Source organism: Syngnathus floridae, chromosome 14 (genome assembly GCF_059516105.1).
Source record: "Syngnathus floridae isolate MCC-2025c chromosome 14, RoL_Sflo_1.0, whole genome shotgun sequence".
Taxonomy (NCBI): domain Eukaryota; kingdom Metazoa; phylum Chordata; class Actinopteri; order Syngnathiformes; family Syngnathidae; genus Syngnathus; species Syngnathus floridae.
This window is the reverse complement of record NC_142426.1, coordinates 10,338,289-10,352,876: the sequence shown is the minus strand read 5'-3', so window position 1 is coordinate 10,352,876 and position 14,588 is coordinate 10,338,289. Positions and strand designations below refer to the sequence as shown.

Sequence of the window (14,588 nt, the reverse complement as noted above, 5' to 3'; positions counted from 1 at the left end):
CGTGTTCCCACCTCGAGGCACGGCACTTTTAAAATTAGCCTTACAGACAGGCTTTGCTATGTCGGTCAGTTTGCCACAGCTGTCGGCAAAAAAGTTCCGTACGACACTTTGCGAGTCATGCTTTTCAACAAGGAGCGGATGGGCGACAAACATGTATTAAGGTGGAGGGGAAAAAGAAAAACAAACGATTGCCAGAAGTATGCGAAAAGAGGGAGGAATAGGGCCTACCTGGAGTGATGCAGTTGGAGTCGAAACGAGCTTCTGTGGGTAACAACTCTCCTTTATCCAGAGCTTTTTTAATTTTTTCTTCTGCTTCTTTAGCAGACCTTCATACACAAACACACATGTTCATGATGTTGTCTCTAAAACTTACTGATGTTCATAAAAATGTGTCAATTTAGTCAGAAGGCAAAAATACTAATGATCACTTCCTTCTTATTGAACCCACCGGAATCTCCGTCCTCTCTGCTGGTTCATCTTTGCCCTTGGCGCCACACCATCAACTGCCATGAAGAAAACCTTGCGTGGCTTGATGATCCTGAAAAGCACCTCCAAGTAATGAAAAATGTCAGCAAAAATCTTTTCTTCAGAGATGCGGAAGTGGACATCTTCATCATTTGGATGAGAACACTGATGAATGATCCCATTCATATCCAAATAGAGATTGTCGAATTCTGGGATCTGAAAACAATAGATGATTTTGTATTAGAAATCAATTTCAAATGCTTACCAAACAAAAATGTGCGTGCACGAGCAAACGCACGTGCACGCACCGCACACTCAAAATGACGAGTCAATAATCACAAGAAAACATGATTTTTCCGTCAACCTAAATGTCTGTTACTGACTTTCTAACACCACACAATAAAAGCTGTACTCTAACAATCAGTTTACACAAAAATTGTTTGGACTAGAGTCGGGCTTAAATGAACACTTTCTCGGCAAAGTAGACCGCTTCGCTATTGAAGACGGTAGGTCGACAGAAGATTAAAAAAGGATGCTAACTAGTGAATACATTTCTTTTAAACATAAAAACTAATCTAGTGCATCAAAATTTAAACAGCCCCAAGTTCACAAGCCGATAGCCAAGTGCTACAGATGCTAACCTCGCTACGCACGGTAAATCGGAGTAGCTGTCCGCGGTCACCTCTTACCTGATGTTCCTTGACAACTTCACTGAGACAAGGGTAACGCTCAGAAATCCATCGATAAAACTTCGGGACCCCCATATTCTCTGTAGCACTAGATGTCTTTAAGCTGCAGACAAAAATGAGAGGGTACGTTTAATTTTGTTCGGAGGAACACTGTTTTGCTTCCAACGGCCGCAATCTAGCTAGTTTTCCGTGGTGCGTCTGTAAAATGATCCCGCCTTGTTATTGTCGACAGTTCCTGGCTTGTCGTTGTCGACAGTTCCTGGCTTGTCGTTGTTGTTACGTAAAAATAGAAAAATAGAGAAATAATTGCGCTTAAAAAAATTAATAAATAGGAAAGTAATAGAGATTGCTGACATGCCTTTTTATAACATCAATCAACATTTTCATCATTTAGGACAAATGCCTGTTTTACAGTTTTGACAAAAAAACCCAATTCAGTGTCACGTTTAAATACTGTTACGTACCTTTGTTATTGCTATTTCCTCATACTACTTGTGCGTCCTGTTATGTCAACCTTTATTCTGTAACATGGGGCGTGACAGTATATTAAAATATAGTAAATTAATAGTTGTCAGTGCGTCGCGCTTTCTTCCAGGTTGACAAAATATGTTTGAGTTTAGGAATATGAAAGGACTGAATATGAATGTACTGTATTTCCTACATGCTTGACATTTTTGTTAAACCAAATGAATAAAATCTGCAAGTAAACACAAATTTATTATTCAATGTGATAAGCTAAGAGGTAAACATGGACCTTCCTTTCAGACACACAAAACAATATTTCAATATTTCCACAGAATAGAAATTAAATTTGAACAATAGTTTGTCTATCCCGCAGCACATAAACCTGCCATGACAACTAAAATTAAATTATGGCTTCACTTAATGGAACACTTGTCACGTGCAATAATCTTGCATTCATGAATGCGCCGAGGATATGTGGAAAAAACTAAACATTTTGAGCACTAACATTAAAAAAAAAAGACAAAAACACATGGAACCCACTATCAATTCCTCAAACAGGCTCAGTCAAGAGAACACTGGGAAATACTGAAGATGAGGTTTTTTTTTCATGACCAGGTGAAACAAAATGGTTTTGAAATAATTTATTCAGTTATACAAATAAAAATCAGCTCTTCTTCCATTCATCACAAAATAGGTAAGCCTTAGTGAGTTTTTTCAAATCCTCCTGATTATCGGTTAAGCTTAAATAGTTTGCCTGATTTGGAACTGGGCTCTGTTGTTTTCATCTGTAGTATTTCCACTGCTACTTTTAATGTGGCATGTTTGAGCCATGCCTTTGGTTACATACATGAGACATACATAAATGAAGGGATTTCTCAGCCTTACCATGATCTATTAGTATCAAACAATTTAAATGTCTTAGTTTGACAACTGACAATATGTTTGACGGAATTTTATTTCATTCTGAATTATTACAACTGGTTTCTTCCATCCTGGAAAGCAACTTTCAGAGAAGTCCAACAAACATTCAGGGCTGGGTTGAGATTTGAAGTAGAATGTAAAAACAAACTTGTGTGGTAAATAGTCCTGTACTTTTAGCCTTCAAGGGGTTGAAAGCATTTGACTGGATGTGAACCAAAGATCAACAGGTGAATTAAAAAAAAAAAATCTAAAAAGTATGGATCTGAGGAGAAAAAAAACATGGAGATGCTTTACTGTACCTGTACCACTGTAACAGAAATCAAACAAAAAAATCCCCTCTATAAAATGACAGCATGGCATACAGATGTCCGAGTATAAAGATGCTGACAAAAAATCCCATAGCTCCTTAAACATCACTTCTCCTTGGGGGTCGGGCACTCTGAGTTCAGTAGGCAGCTTGGCCTCTTCCATCTATCAAACACGCAGCTAAAGGTATGGTCTTCATCATTTGAGGATCATGGTCTTCAGACAAGCTCAAGTACCTGTGCAAGGGGAAAAGATACTTTACGTCACGAGTGTTGGGGGTAACGCTTTACTTGGTAACAATGTAAAATAATGAGTTACTCGTTTTATTTTCTCCATTATTACAGTCGCTGAGGGAATCGGGCATCATAGTATGTATTTAAAAAAAATCTCACTTTAGAACACATTTTTTACTTACACACAGGAAATAGCATGTTTGAGAAATTGTCATACCATTCGCACACTGTAAAAAATGGTGAGTGAAATAATGGATTTTTTACAGCCCAATCATGTTTCCATGAAATAAAATGCAAAACACATTCCAAATATAAGCAGGAACAAACCTTAGTTATAAGCACTGTTTAGAATGGTAAAGAATTAGAGTCATTGTGCTTTTTAGATAATAAAGCTTTGAGCTGGCGGTTATTCAATTTTTTTTTCCAGATTTCTCCATCTTGTGCTTTTTCAATAAAGATGAAATAAACTAAGTTTAAAAATCGTGTAAGCATACTATTGTGTATCTTATAAATTGGGCTACATTGTTTTCATACCTCAAAAGAGAGCGTGCGTACAAACATTAATCGGTACGGACCATAATTAAACATTTGAAAGCACAACTAATAAGCCTGGACTGAAGAAAAAAATAAATTGTGTACAGTGATGTATCTTTGCATATGACGAGAAAGGTAAAAGATCACAGAAAATGTACACAAACCTTGATTGTTCCTTGACTGTTTGCAGCAATCAACACATTTGACTCCTGAAAAAGAAAAGACCATTTTAAAAACAAAACTACAGAATGCCCCAAGATCAGTGGTACTATCAAAGCAAAGTGATGATTGCAAATAACAAAAACTCACGCTGTCGGGTAAAGTCCTCCAACAGACAGCACTAACAAACTCATTGATGTCATCTTCCTTCTTCTCCTTATCCAGCACACTTTTCACCGTGTCAAACTTGAATGTTAAAAGTGTCTTGGAAAGTCCTTTGTAGTACAGATACAAGGAATTGTTCTCACTGCCTGCACACAAAAACATAGACATGGTTTTATATTGAGGCAGTGTCCCTGCTTGGCTGGACCAATCAAGGAAATGCAGGTACTAGTATATACTTAAGGAGGTGTGGCCAATTTTCTTTGTGCACTGTATTACAGAATAGAACCATAATATTTACCACAGGCAATATAGTCTCCATTGGAAGCCAGGCCAACAAAGTTCTTATCATTGATGTGACCCTTGAAGGAGCGCAGGCAATGAGCTTTGTTGACATTCCACAGCTTCAACTGACTGTCTGTTGACCTGAAATGTGATTCAAACAATGAAGGAGGTTTTGAGTGGCAAGTTTATTGCTATAATTACATTTCATTGCTGAGAAACATTGTCAAAACAAGTTCACATCATACTGTAAATAAGGTGGGTCAGTCAGATCGCAAGAGTACATTAAAACCTATTTCCACAAAAATTAGCAGAGGGCTGGTACATTGAACAACAAGAAAACCATTACTTAAACATATATTACTTTATTCACTGTACTTATCAACAAAACAGATTGCTAAAAAAAAAAACTCTAGCTACACACAGACAAAGTAGACTTACGCAGACACGATCTCATCTCCATTGACAAACTTAGCGTAGGAAACAGCTTTTCGGTGGCCTTTGAACACCATGAGTGGCTGCTTAATGTTGCGGAGGTCATAGTAATGGACACAGTGATCTGCAAGAAAATACCAAATGAATATGGATGAACACTATTCAGATAGTTGGTGCCTGTTGGATATCTTAAATAACTGACAGCTGTTCATTTGAGTTCGTGTCAAAGATAGGCTGCCCAATGCAACAAAAAAAGATGACGAACTTTCGTTCATTCATTCAAATTATTATACTGCAACCAGTACAGTTTATCATGCTCGTGGACAATAGTAGGCAGTTGCACAGAGATAAAACTTTAATCCCAACGATTGCAAAAAGATTACCTGCACAGCCAAAGGCCAGATGATACCGGGATGTTGGACTGAATTTAACACAGCAGACATTGGCCTTGGTTTCAATGCAGGCCACAGAGTTGTCCAGATTAGTTGACCACAACTTTACTGACAATCAAAAGTAGATAAAACAGGCATCAATCATCCATCAAAGTCAGTTGTAACAAGCATTTGTACAGTGAGAATAAAGGCAATGACATTTTGATTGAGGTGCTGGAAAATAAAATCACAAATCAATCGGGTGCTGAATCAAAAATATTATCCTTCAGTTACCTTTAGCATCATCAGAGCCAGATGCCAACAACTTTGGGTCCATCAGATTAAAGTCAACAGTCCAGCACCGTTTCTCATGCTCCTGTGAATAAAACAACGGGATAGCTTAAAACATGACAATAAGGAAAATATCTAAGGTCAACAATGTTCCACTATGAAACCCAAACCTAAGTACCTGGTACACTTTGGACCTATGACCAGTAAAGCCATCCCATAATATGACTGTCCCCTCATAGTCGCTGCTGGCCAGGAGGTTCTTATGATAGCTGCTCCAGCTGATACAGCTACAGTGAACAAAATTGGGATAATGTTTGTTGCAATATTGACTCACATCCTTAAATAACTTCACTTTTGGGGGGATTTTCACCTGATTTTTGAATTACATGTCATTTCATTGACAGGGTAGTGGATGTCTACTGCATCTTGGATCACAGTACCGTACTCAAACACCTTGATCTTCTTGGTCACACCAGCGATAGCAAAGTAGTCACAATCGCGGTCAAACTCAATGCTGAAACACACACGTCAATCAGTTTGAGAATGTTATTAACACATACCGCTATGACTCAAAGCAGTTGGAATTTATAACACGACTACCCAATCTTAATTCTAAACCAAAAGCTATAGCAATAAGAAATAATGTGGCAATTTAACAAATGAAGGCAAATAAAGCAAACAAAACAAAAAAGGCTTCAGCTAAAGGTTGAAATAACACAAGCATTACAAGCACAAACACTACTTTCCCCCGTTCAAAACCAAGAAATTCTCATTATCATACACAACATCTCGATCTTTTTTGCAGAACTTTTCGTACACAAGAAAAAATTCCCAACTACATAGACTTATACTAGTGGGCGATTATGCCATAAATAAAAAAATGACACTAAACTCAAAATAAAAAGCAGAAGCTATTTAGAATTTATTGTTCTTTTTCGATCTGTCTGTGGCTGTTTAATCACCACTAACAATAATGTTGCCCAACTGTTGTGGCGCTTCCATTTCCCTTGTGGAGTGCATTGTGCAAGACAGGTGGCCATCAATGCAGGCCCGTCAATAGAGGGCGCTAGGGCACCACTCCACCACATTACTTTTCTTGAAGACCAAAACTTGAATGATAGATGACGAAAGGTGAATGATAAAATAAAACGTTTGAAATATATGTTTATTTTTAGCTGAATAATGTGAGTATTATACATTTATACAGCCCAAGTTGCTGTTAAATAATTTACTGAATTATTTAAAAGGCCATTTTCTGTAGGTCGAACCACTGCAAGCACAAGATTTGCACTCCCAAGAGTTAATAACCCACTAAAGTGTACTTACAAAGTTCTATGATTTCTGACAAAAATATCTCACGTGTCATACCTGGAGACAATACTAGACCCATTATAGAGGTCACTGGCGTAGGAGAGCGTGGCCAGAGGTCGCACAGAATTGTAGCGTGTGAATTTAGAGAGACACTCCATGAAGTCATCCAGCTGGTTCAAGTTCCTCCCTTCATCTGGAAAATAAATAGAAAAAAAACAAGCATAGAAGCGTGTGTTTTGTGTATATATTATGATGGGGGGAAATGTCTAGTAGTGTACGTATGAGGTGATAGTAATGATTCACTGAGATTTCTGACGGACACGGCAATGACGGTGATGTGACATCATCTTTAGTAAATGTTGCCATGAAATGATGTCTTCTGGGAACAAATGTCTTATTTCTCCAAACATTTGCCCCCTCCCACCTTGCTAGAAGATCAACTAAAGCTGTTGTCAGTTCAGCAATGGCACTTCAATTGAGTTATTAGAAAGCAAAATAGTGACAGTGAGCTTTACCTGAGATGCGTGACATTTTGAAGTAACACTGCTCAAGATCTTCAAAATGAGCAGTCAACCTTTTCCTCCTTGATGCTAGCGTGCTGTTATACCATGTCTGCTTTTTGCCCTGCATTTTACAAAGACTTTGGTCAGATCCCAATGCATGGAAAATAACAGACAGGTTGATACAAAATTTTACGTAAATAGAAATATCATCATGCTTACCTGGGTTGTTACACCAAATTCTGGTGGCTGGTTATAGTTTGGTGGCTCCATTATGCTACTGCAGCTATTAGAGGAGAGACAGGCAGATATTTTCAAAGAAATTCTATAAACATAATGTGCAGTTTTAAGATTCAATTTCAATGGCAAATTGTAATAAATTGTTTTAAACACCACTTAATTTTACTGAATGAACATAAAACATGTCAAAATGTTACTTGGAAAAACTGACTATCGCTAATACGGGTTCTCCAATGATAACAATGTGAATCAGGAATTAATTATTTCTATTTCCATTATTTCCCACCAGCATGTTTTCAAATCTCAGACATCATCACAAGGTGTCCCAGTGTTTGACCTTCACTGGGTCATCTTGAGCTCCTTTTGGCATAGATCAACCAGTATGTCAAGAATAAAGTTGTATTTTACAAAAGAAAAAAAAATAAGCTGATGCAAGATGATTTGATGGGGTCAAGCAGTACCTGGCTGACGGTGAGGGGGCCTCGACATTGGGCACTGTACACTCTGCCTCCACTGGAGAGTACAGTCCGCTCATTTCCTGGAAAGAAACATAAATAAAATAAGATGTTTGGCTGACCAGAGGGTGATGTGAGAATAATGAGCACTGCTCCTGTTTTTTTTTTTACGTTTAGTTTAATAAATCATCCTACCTCAACACGCTTTACGTCCTCTTCAAGGAAGTTTATTTCTTTCTGTAGTTGCTCTAGTTGCTGTTAAAAAGAACCACAGAGATAAAGATGGCTATTTTTTTAATCAAAACATGACATCATTTTAGAAGAGTATTTTTGAAACCTTCTTTGCTACTTATAGACACGGTATAAGTTGACAAGCAATAGTACCTCTCTCTTGTTTCTCCTGGCTTCATTAAGGAACTCCATGAGAATTTGTCTCTGAGCTGCTTGGGATTCCTGGTTGACACAAAAAAATTGTAAATTACCCGAAGACATACCGTATCTTTTGGACTAAAAGTTGCTCCGGAATATAGGTCGCATTAGCCATAAAATGCACAATAACGTGGAAAAAAAAACGTATAAGTCGCTCCGGAGTATGAGTCACATTTTGGGGGAAATCTATTCGACAAAATCCAACACCAAGAACAGACATGAACGAGCAACAACAGGCTAAACGAAATGTATGCTAACGTGACATAAACACAAACGAAGAGCTGAGAACGGGCCTGACGTAACATTCAGAGTTATTCAAAAAACGGCTTAGGTGATAAAAAGACTTGTTGAGCATGCTGGCTTACCGCCTCCAGCTGCTTCTTCTTCTGAACCAATAGCTCCAACATTAGATTGACATTTGCCAGGTCCAGGTTCTCTTGGTCCGGACTCAACACATCCTGGAAAACATGCCACCTGGATCCATTCTAGGGGTCAAAGAGACTGATCAATAAAATGTAACTGGCTTGCCTCCCTTTTGTCAGCCTGGATGTCATACAACTGGGACAGTTGCAGATGCATTTTACTTACTTGATCTAGTTTAAGTCTCTTTTCCTCTGATCTTTGCTTCTGTTTCAGGATTAGTTCATTTACTGGTGGCAGTAAAGGAGAACGAAAAGCGTGAGTAAATGATAGAAAACAGAAAAACACCCCAAACCAGTGGAACGGCTTCACAGACTACTGTCACAATTTTGTCACTTATTAATTTCATTACCATGGTGACCCAGAGGAATGAAAATGAAGCACATTGTGCTTTCATTGCATTTTCTTCCTTACAAGCTCACAAGCACATTTTTCCAGGTAAAGTTTAAATTAAAACCTTACACTTGGCATGGGGCTGTGTTTTAACCTAAAGTATAAAATTAATGCACTTGAGGTCGTATGAATTGTGGAGTGAACATTGGTCTCTCAAAGATAGACTCGTCCATCACACACAAAGAGCATCGAAAAGCGAGTATGAAAGACAAACAGTGATACCATCACGCAGACTCATTCAAAGCACCAAGAATCCTACCAATTAATCGACAATTATATCTGACAATCAATTCATCGTTTGATGCTTTTTTGGATTTGAAATTGCTCAAACGATTGTTTTAACAATTCAAATGGGAAAAACAGTTTAAAAATTTCATCAATCTACCAGCAGGACAGATTTCTTTGACCTTAGATATTCCACTACACAACACGCATAATACATTGACTCAATCTAAATTACTATTAGTCACCACCTACCAAGAAAGTTTGGGTAAAGTTGATCCACATTATCAACAGTGTAGTTGCATTTGGGACACCTGTTGCTATCCTCCAGACTCTGGCGGATGCATTTGTAGCTGCAAACAGTTGAGAGTTAAGTTCTTTTTTTTTTTAAAATTCATTTTGGCAGAGAAAATACACAAACGCACGCACACACGGCCATCCAAATCAGTTACAATCTCCATAATCTTAGAAGTGGCTCAAATTCACTTACCAAAAACTGTGCCCACACTTGGTCATGTGTGCCTCTTCGATCATTTCAAAGCAAATGGGGCTAGAAGAAGTAAGCACAAAACTGTTATGTGCATGCCAATCCAAAATGAAAAAGTAATGCTGCTTTTGTATGTAAGGAATAGAAATACAAATATTTGCATACAAATATGTGGAGTACTTCACTTGAGAACAGATGTCCCAAGTTTTCTAGTCAAGTAAGGTAACTATGGCTTTCTTCTTCATTGCTTGATACCTGTACTTTACATTTAGTCGACTTTTGTGATGTGTGTCCATTAGGCTAGATTACCCCGATGTCCTTTCTGCACTAACTGTGAGCGCGCATCGTTGTTTACAAACATGGAAACGGGTCTGTGCAATTACGTCGCCCTAAGCATCCATTTCATTAGGCACACATTGTTAATTCACAAAAACAGACAAAAATCTCACCTGCAAAGATGATAATTGTTGAATTTACAGAAGTACATATTACAATACCTGCTGTCTAACCAGAATATTACAAACCAAATGACTGTAATTTATGTTAAAGTATTCACGCTGATCTGGTCACATTTTAGTCAAAGTTGAAGTTGCACATTTCACAATTGCGCACGAACGCTAACTAACTAATAAATCAAATTGTCAGACACTCACCAGACAAAATCGTTGCTTTTGTCCTCATAGGAGTTCAACAGGCCGTTGCAGAGAGGTGCCTGGTGGAGGGACCTCTTCCTGCTGCTTGAGGACGCGGAAGGTCTAATCAGAGAAGCGAACCCACCTCGGCTTGATGACACGGCGACCAAACTTGGCACCGATATGCCACTGTCACCTGCTGTTGCCAGTGTCCGAGAGGACACACTCGTAACTGAGCTGTTTCCATTGCTTGTGACAGAGTTGCTTCCACCACTTGGGTTCACGGTTCCTCCAGTACCACTGCTGCTACTAGTGCTGCTACTTGTGCTGGGCCCAGAAGTCGCACCTCCAGCGATTTGCGGGGAGCGCCTATTTGACATCATGCAAATCCCACTCAAAACTCCCCAAAATCCGCCGTGACACTGTTCAAATCATCCGGACGCTACTGTTTGGCTACTTGTGCAGACTGTCCACCTAGCTGCTTAGTTTATATGCTAACATCCTGGTAATGGTGGCACGTCATCGAGCGTATTTAGATTAACTTGTTGGTGTTTGTCTCGCTTGTCTCGTTATTGGTGACGTACTTAAAAACCTTTATAGTAGCAAAGAAAATACCTGAGAATTGTAAGAGAAAAACAACAACCTTCTGCGCCGTGCATACGATTAGCCGGCTAGCCACTTTAGGTACAGGGAGAGTACTAGCTCAAGTTTCCTCGATTGCTCGTGTATGCAGTTTTCGCCTGGCTTTCCACATACGACCCTCTAGTGGATAGGAGTAGAATTGCATCATTGCAACACACCTCCCCAAAATATCAGGTCAGGGAAATATTAAATATATTAACAAGATATTTCCCAAAGTTTTGGTGCATTGTAAATAAGTTAAGGATTAACCTCATTTAAATAACAGAATTGGAAAAAAATGTTGCTGTATTGCAAGTAAATAGTCAAATAAAAAGTATATGAAAAATAAATTAACCATGGCAAGATAGTGTGTTAAATAAACGAGTGGTTTATCCTTTAAGTCCATTACAGAAATAACATTTCCTCCTGTATCTTTTTCTTTTAAATTGCATTTCCTTAACATAACAAACAAGGCAGTAGGTCACATCCTGCAGTGACTTCGCCAAGAAAAGCCCTGTCTTGTCAATCAAACATCCACCTGGACGCAGCTTAGCAAATAAAACGCAAGCAGCAATAACTTATTCATACTAACAGTTTATCCATCCAGCTACTTATTTTTCCATTTTTTACCTCCATGTGGCCAGTGTATGGGGTCCACGCAACATAGACTTTCCCATGTTTCTGTTTGTGGAAGAAATTCACATGTACCATTATGGGGCACAGACAGGATTTAAAATAAAGTTTTCAGCAAAGAGGAAAATTACTGGATACATCAAGGAGTGAATTGCCTGAGAGGTTGCTCTACTTACATGTTTACTATGTGACTCAAAACTATGGAAAGTGTGTGATACATATTTGTCTCGGATTTTGGTTTTTGCCACTGACTCAACATACTATATAGCACAGAAAAATATAGTTGAATTAATATAATGTATCATATAGTAAGGTGTTAACTTACAAATGTATATGTCATCTCCCCCCTTAGTACGCTAAGCTCCTGTTTTTTTTTGTTTTTTTTTAATAGTATACCAGTGGTGGTGAAAAGCTTGCCTTCTTTATGTCTCTGCTTTTCTTCTTGCCCTGCCTAGAGTTTCTCTTTTAGGGCCCACTTCCTTTTAATAAGGAGGTAGGTTGTGTGTGTGATTAAAGGAAATACGTTGGTCGGTCAGAGGTGGCTAACAAGAGATACTAAGTTTGTGATTAAAGGAAGTAATGAATAGAGTGACGTTTGTGTGTGCCTACCAAAAGAAGTGAGAAGACAAGTGTGGGCCCTGGGGTCATCGTGGTCAATACGGACAAGCTCAGATGAAGGCTAATCTTAGGAGGTCCCATTACAGTGGGGGGTGAGGCCCCGGTGAAGCAGACTATTCAGACCCTCTTACACATACTGTGCACTCTTTTATCACTCTTCCTCTTCTGTATCTTGCCCATCATCCTCTTTTTTTTCATTTTTTTTTTTTTTTTTTACTCTAAATCCTACCCCTTCCTTTTCTTTTCCCTTCAACATAGTTGCAGTTAGGTTTCAAAGGGAACTTCTACGGTAGAAAAAGAATGTTGAGCCGGCAGATCTCTCAGACAGGCAAACTGGGATTGTGGAATTCCAATCTCCCAATCTGGTTTTTTTTTTTCTTCCCCCTTTGGGGGCCTCTGAAATAGCTTGCTGCAATCCCACCCCCTTGCCCCTATCTTCATCTCTGGCTAAGGTGGTAGTATTTGCAAATTGAGCCTGACAAAAAAAATGTTGGATATGAGGTGTGTAACAGCATCAGCTGTCTGTTCTGCAAAATCTTTCATGAAGTTGCATGGTGTAAATAACACAAACCTGTGTTTTAATGCGTGGAAGGTGATTCACTGTTTGTTTCATATGTAGCAGCAAGATTGGCAGCACTCAAGTTTTTTATACATTATTTTGTGGGTGAAAACTTTTATTTTTCTGGAAACATCTCAAGTAGATCCACCGGCATTTTTTTTTTCCATTTGTGAGGTATATCAACGTAATACTGTACATTTAATCACTTTTCAAAGTATATCCAGGTAATTGTATATGCGGGTTATTTTAACTACATTGAACTCATCTGTATTTAAATAATATATTTCAGGCTATAGTTACTGAAAGTCATTTTTAAAATATTTATTTACACAATTGAAACATCTATTGAAATTTTGGAGAATGTGCCTTGTGCAAAAAAAAAAAAAACATAGGAAGGAATTTTCAGGGAAATTCCTCTTCACCTGATGCTTCTCTGTGTTTTTCAGTCCCAGGAGCACAGGAGTTTGGTAACATATTTGTTTTATAAAAAAAAAACTATCTTCATGTGCTGGACAGATGTTTTGCCTGTCTACTGAGGAGAGCCAGAGAATGAACGAGAAGGAGAGATCATTAAAGGAATAGGGGGGGAGGCAGTTGGTGAGGTAAAGGAAGAGAGAGGGGGGGATGGAGGGAGTGGTAACAAAGGAAAGCTCAAACACCGTTATGTTTCAGGAGGAGCACACACATGCACGCACAGCCTGCAGTTCTCGTGAATACAATTACATCATGCATATTTTTAAATTTACCAAGTAGCTACAATGACGAATCCCCAATTCAGTAGCAATGCAATTTGAACACATTTTCTACTACTACATTGCGTCGGCCACATAGTACAATTGCCTTGGTCACATTCTTGGAAAACAGGGAAAAACAAACTTTTCAGAACACACATTAGTATTATTTTATTGTGTCTTTTTTCTTCTATTTACTTATATGTACAAATTGGTAATGTTAGAAAAATAAGAACATCTAACAGCATTTAATTAAACAAAACAGCAGGCTATTTTGCAGATGTAATAAGAAACGTAGGCTTCTGCAATAATATAATCGTATAACTGAATAAACTTTGTCAAGTGCCGAATGTTCGGACAGACATAAAACCTTGTTAGTGAAGGGGAACTAACCTAAGTTGTAAAGGAGCAATGCATTACATTGAACTGAGATATAAACAAATGCACTGTGACGAAATAATCAAGGACAATAGCATGGACATGTCATTAAACAAAACTTAAAGCTCTATTACAAGTAACCTATAAAATAAATAATGGATTGGCGGTAATGTGTGACTGTATTATTGATGTGTGACACGGATAATTCATGCATCATTAACTTTACTGGCAGCTGCCTCAGGCATCAGGGGGTGATACATGGGATTGTGGTAGAGAGAGTGGTGGAGGATTTCCCCTTTAAAACAAAATTATGAGGCATAGGTAGGACAGCCTCTTCCACCACACTTTCCCCACTGGTGATGTAAGGCCAGACTGGGGCTCCTGGGAGGGGGGGATCAGAGAGAGCAGAGAGAGAGAGAGAGAAGAGAGGGAGGGAGAGAGAGGGAGAGAGATCCTAAATTGTATGGAACGTGGAGAGAAGCAGCCCTCTATGAAGTGCTAACAGACGTACACCACAACCAAGAGGAGAAGACACATGGAACAGGATGGGGCTTTATTGGACTAATACTTGTGTCCCCGTTCATTGATGATCGTTGAGCTCTGCTCTGACACCTTGCATCATCTTGCATTTGGAAAAACAGATTTA

General features: G+C 38.6%; 2 protein-coding genes across 6 annotated transcripts in view; both read right to left on the bottom strand.

The window, feature by feature from the left end:
- xrn1 (5'-3' exoribonuclease 1) overlaps nucleotides 1–1,362 on the bottom strand; it is a 34,806-nt gene extending 33,444 nt beyond the window's left edge. For all 4 annotated transcript variants that reach the window (XM_088396363.1, XM_088396365.1, XM_088396364.1 and 1 more), the window contains exons 1-3: nucleotides 1,155–1,362; nucleotides 449–681; nucleotides 229–326 (exon numbers count right to left, since the gene is read on the bottom strand). In XM_088396363.1, the coding sequence (XP_088252489.1) occupies nucleotides 229–326; nucleotides 449–681; nucleotides 1,155–1,229 (406 nt within the window). In that variant the 5' untranslated portion in view covers nucleotides 1,230–1,362. The remainder of the gene's footprint in view (nucleotides 1–228; nucleotides 327–448; nucleotides 682–1,154) is intronic.
- Nucleotides 1,363–2,245: 883 nt separating this feature from the next.
- Nucleotides 2,246–11,132, bottom strand: cop1 (COP1 E3 ubiquitin ligase). 2 transcript variants are annotated; one of them, XM_088397059.1, is made up of 21 exons: nucleotides 11,018–11,111; nucleotides 10,424–10,771; nucleotides 9,774–9,833; nucleotides 9,539–9,636; nucleotides 8,837–8,898; nucleotides 8,614–8,733; nucleotides 8,204–8,272; nucleotides 8,015–8,074; nucleotides 7,826–7,902; nucleotides 7,347–7,410; nucleotides 7,140–7,248; nucleotides 6,682–6,817; nucleotides 5,684–5,827; nucleotides 5,492–5,600; nucleotides 5,317–5,398; nucleotides 5,035–5,151; nucleotides 4,658–4,775; nucleotides 4,236–4,360; nucleotides 3,923–4,083; nucleotides 3,778–3,822; nucleotides 2,246–3,082 (listed from the first exon to the last, which is right to left on the bottom strand). In XM_088397059.1, exons 1-21 carry the CDS (start codon nucleotides 11,059–11,061, stop codon nucleotides 3,065–3,067), a joined length of 2,166 nt encoding a protein of 721 aa, XP_088253185.1. In that variant the 5' UTR covers nucleotides 11,062–11,111; the 3' UTR covers nucleotides 2,246–3,064. The 2 variants fall into 2 exon arrangements, with proteins under 2 accessions (XP_088253185.1, XP_088253186.1); XM_088397060.1 differs by having other exon boundaries at nucleotides 10,424–11,132.
- Nucleotides 11,133–14,588: the final 3,456 nt, after the last annotated feature.

Coding starts and splice junctions, on each gene's coding strand:
- cop1 (XM_088397059.1), bottom strand. CDS start 11,061: ATGCACGGCGCAGAAGGTTGTTGTTTTTCTCTTACAATTCTCAG. Junction 10,772..11,017: donor TTTTCTCTTACAATTCTCAG/GTATTTTCTTTG, acceptor GATGTCAAATAG/GCGCTCCCCGCAAATCGCTG. Junction 4,361..4,657: donor GGAGATGAGATCGTGTCTGC/GTAAGTCTACTT, acceptor ATCACATTTCAG/GTCAACAGACAGTCAGTTGA.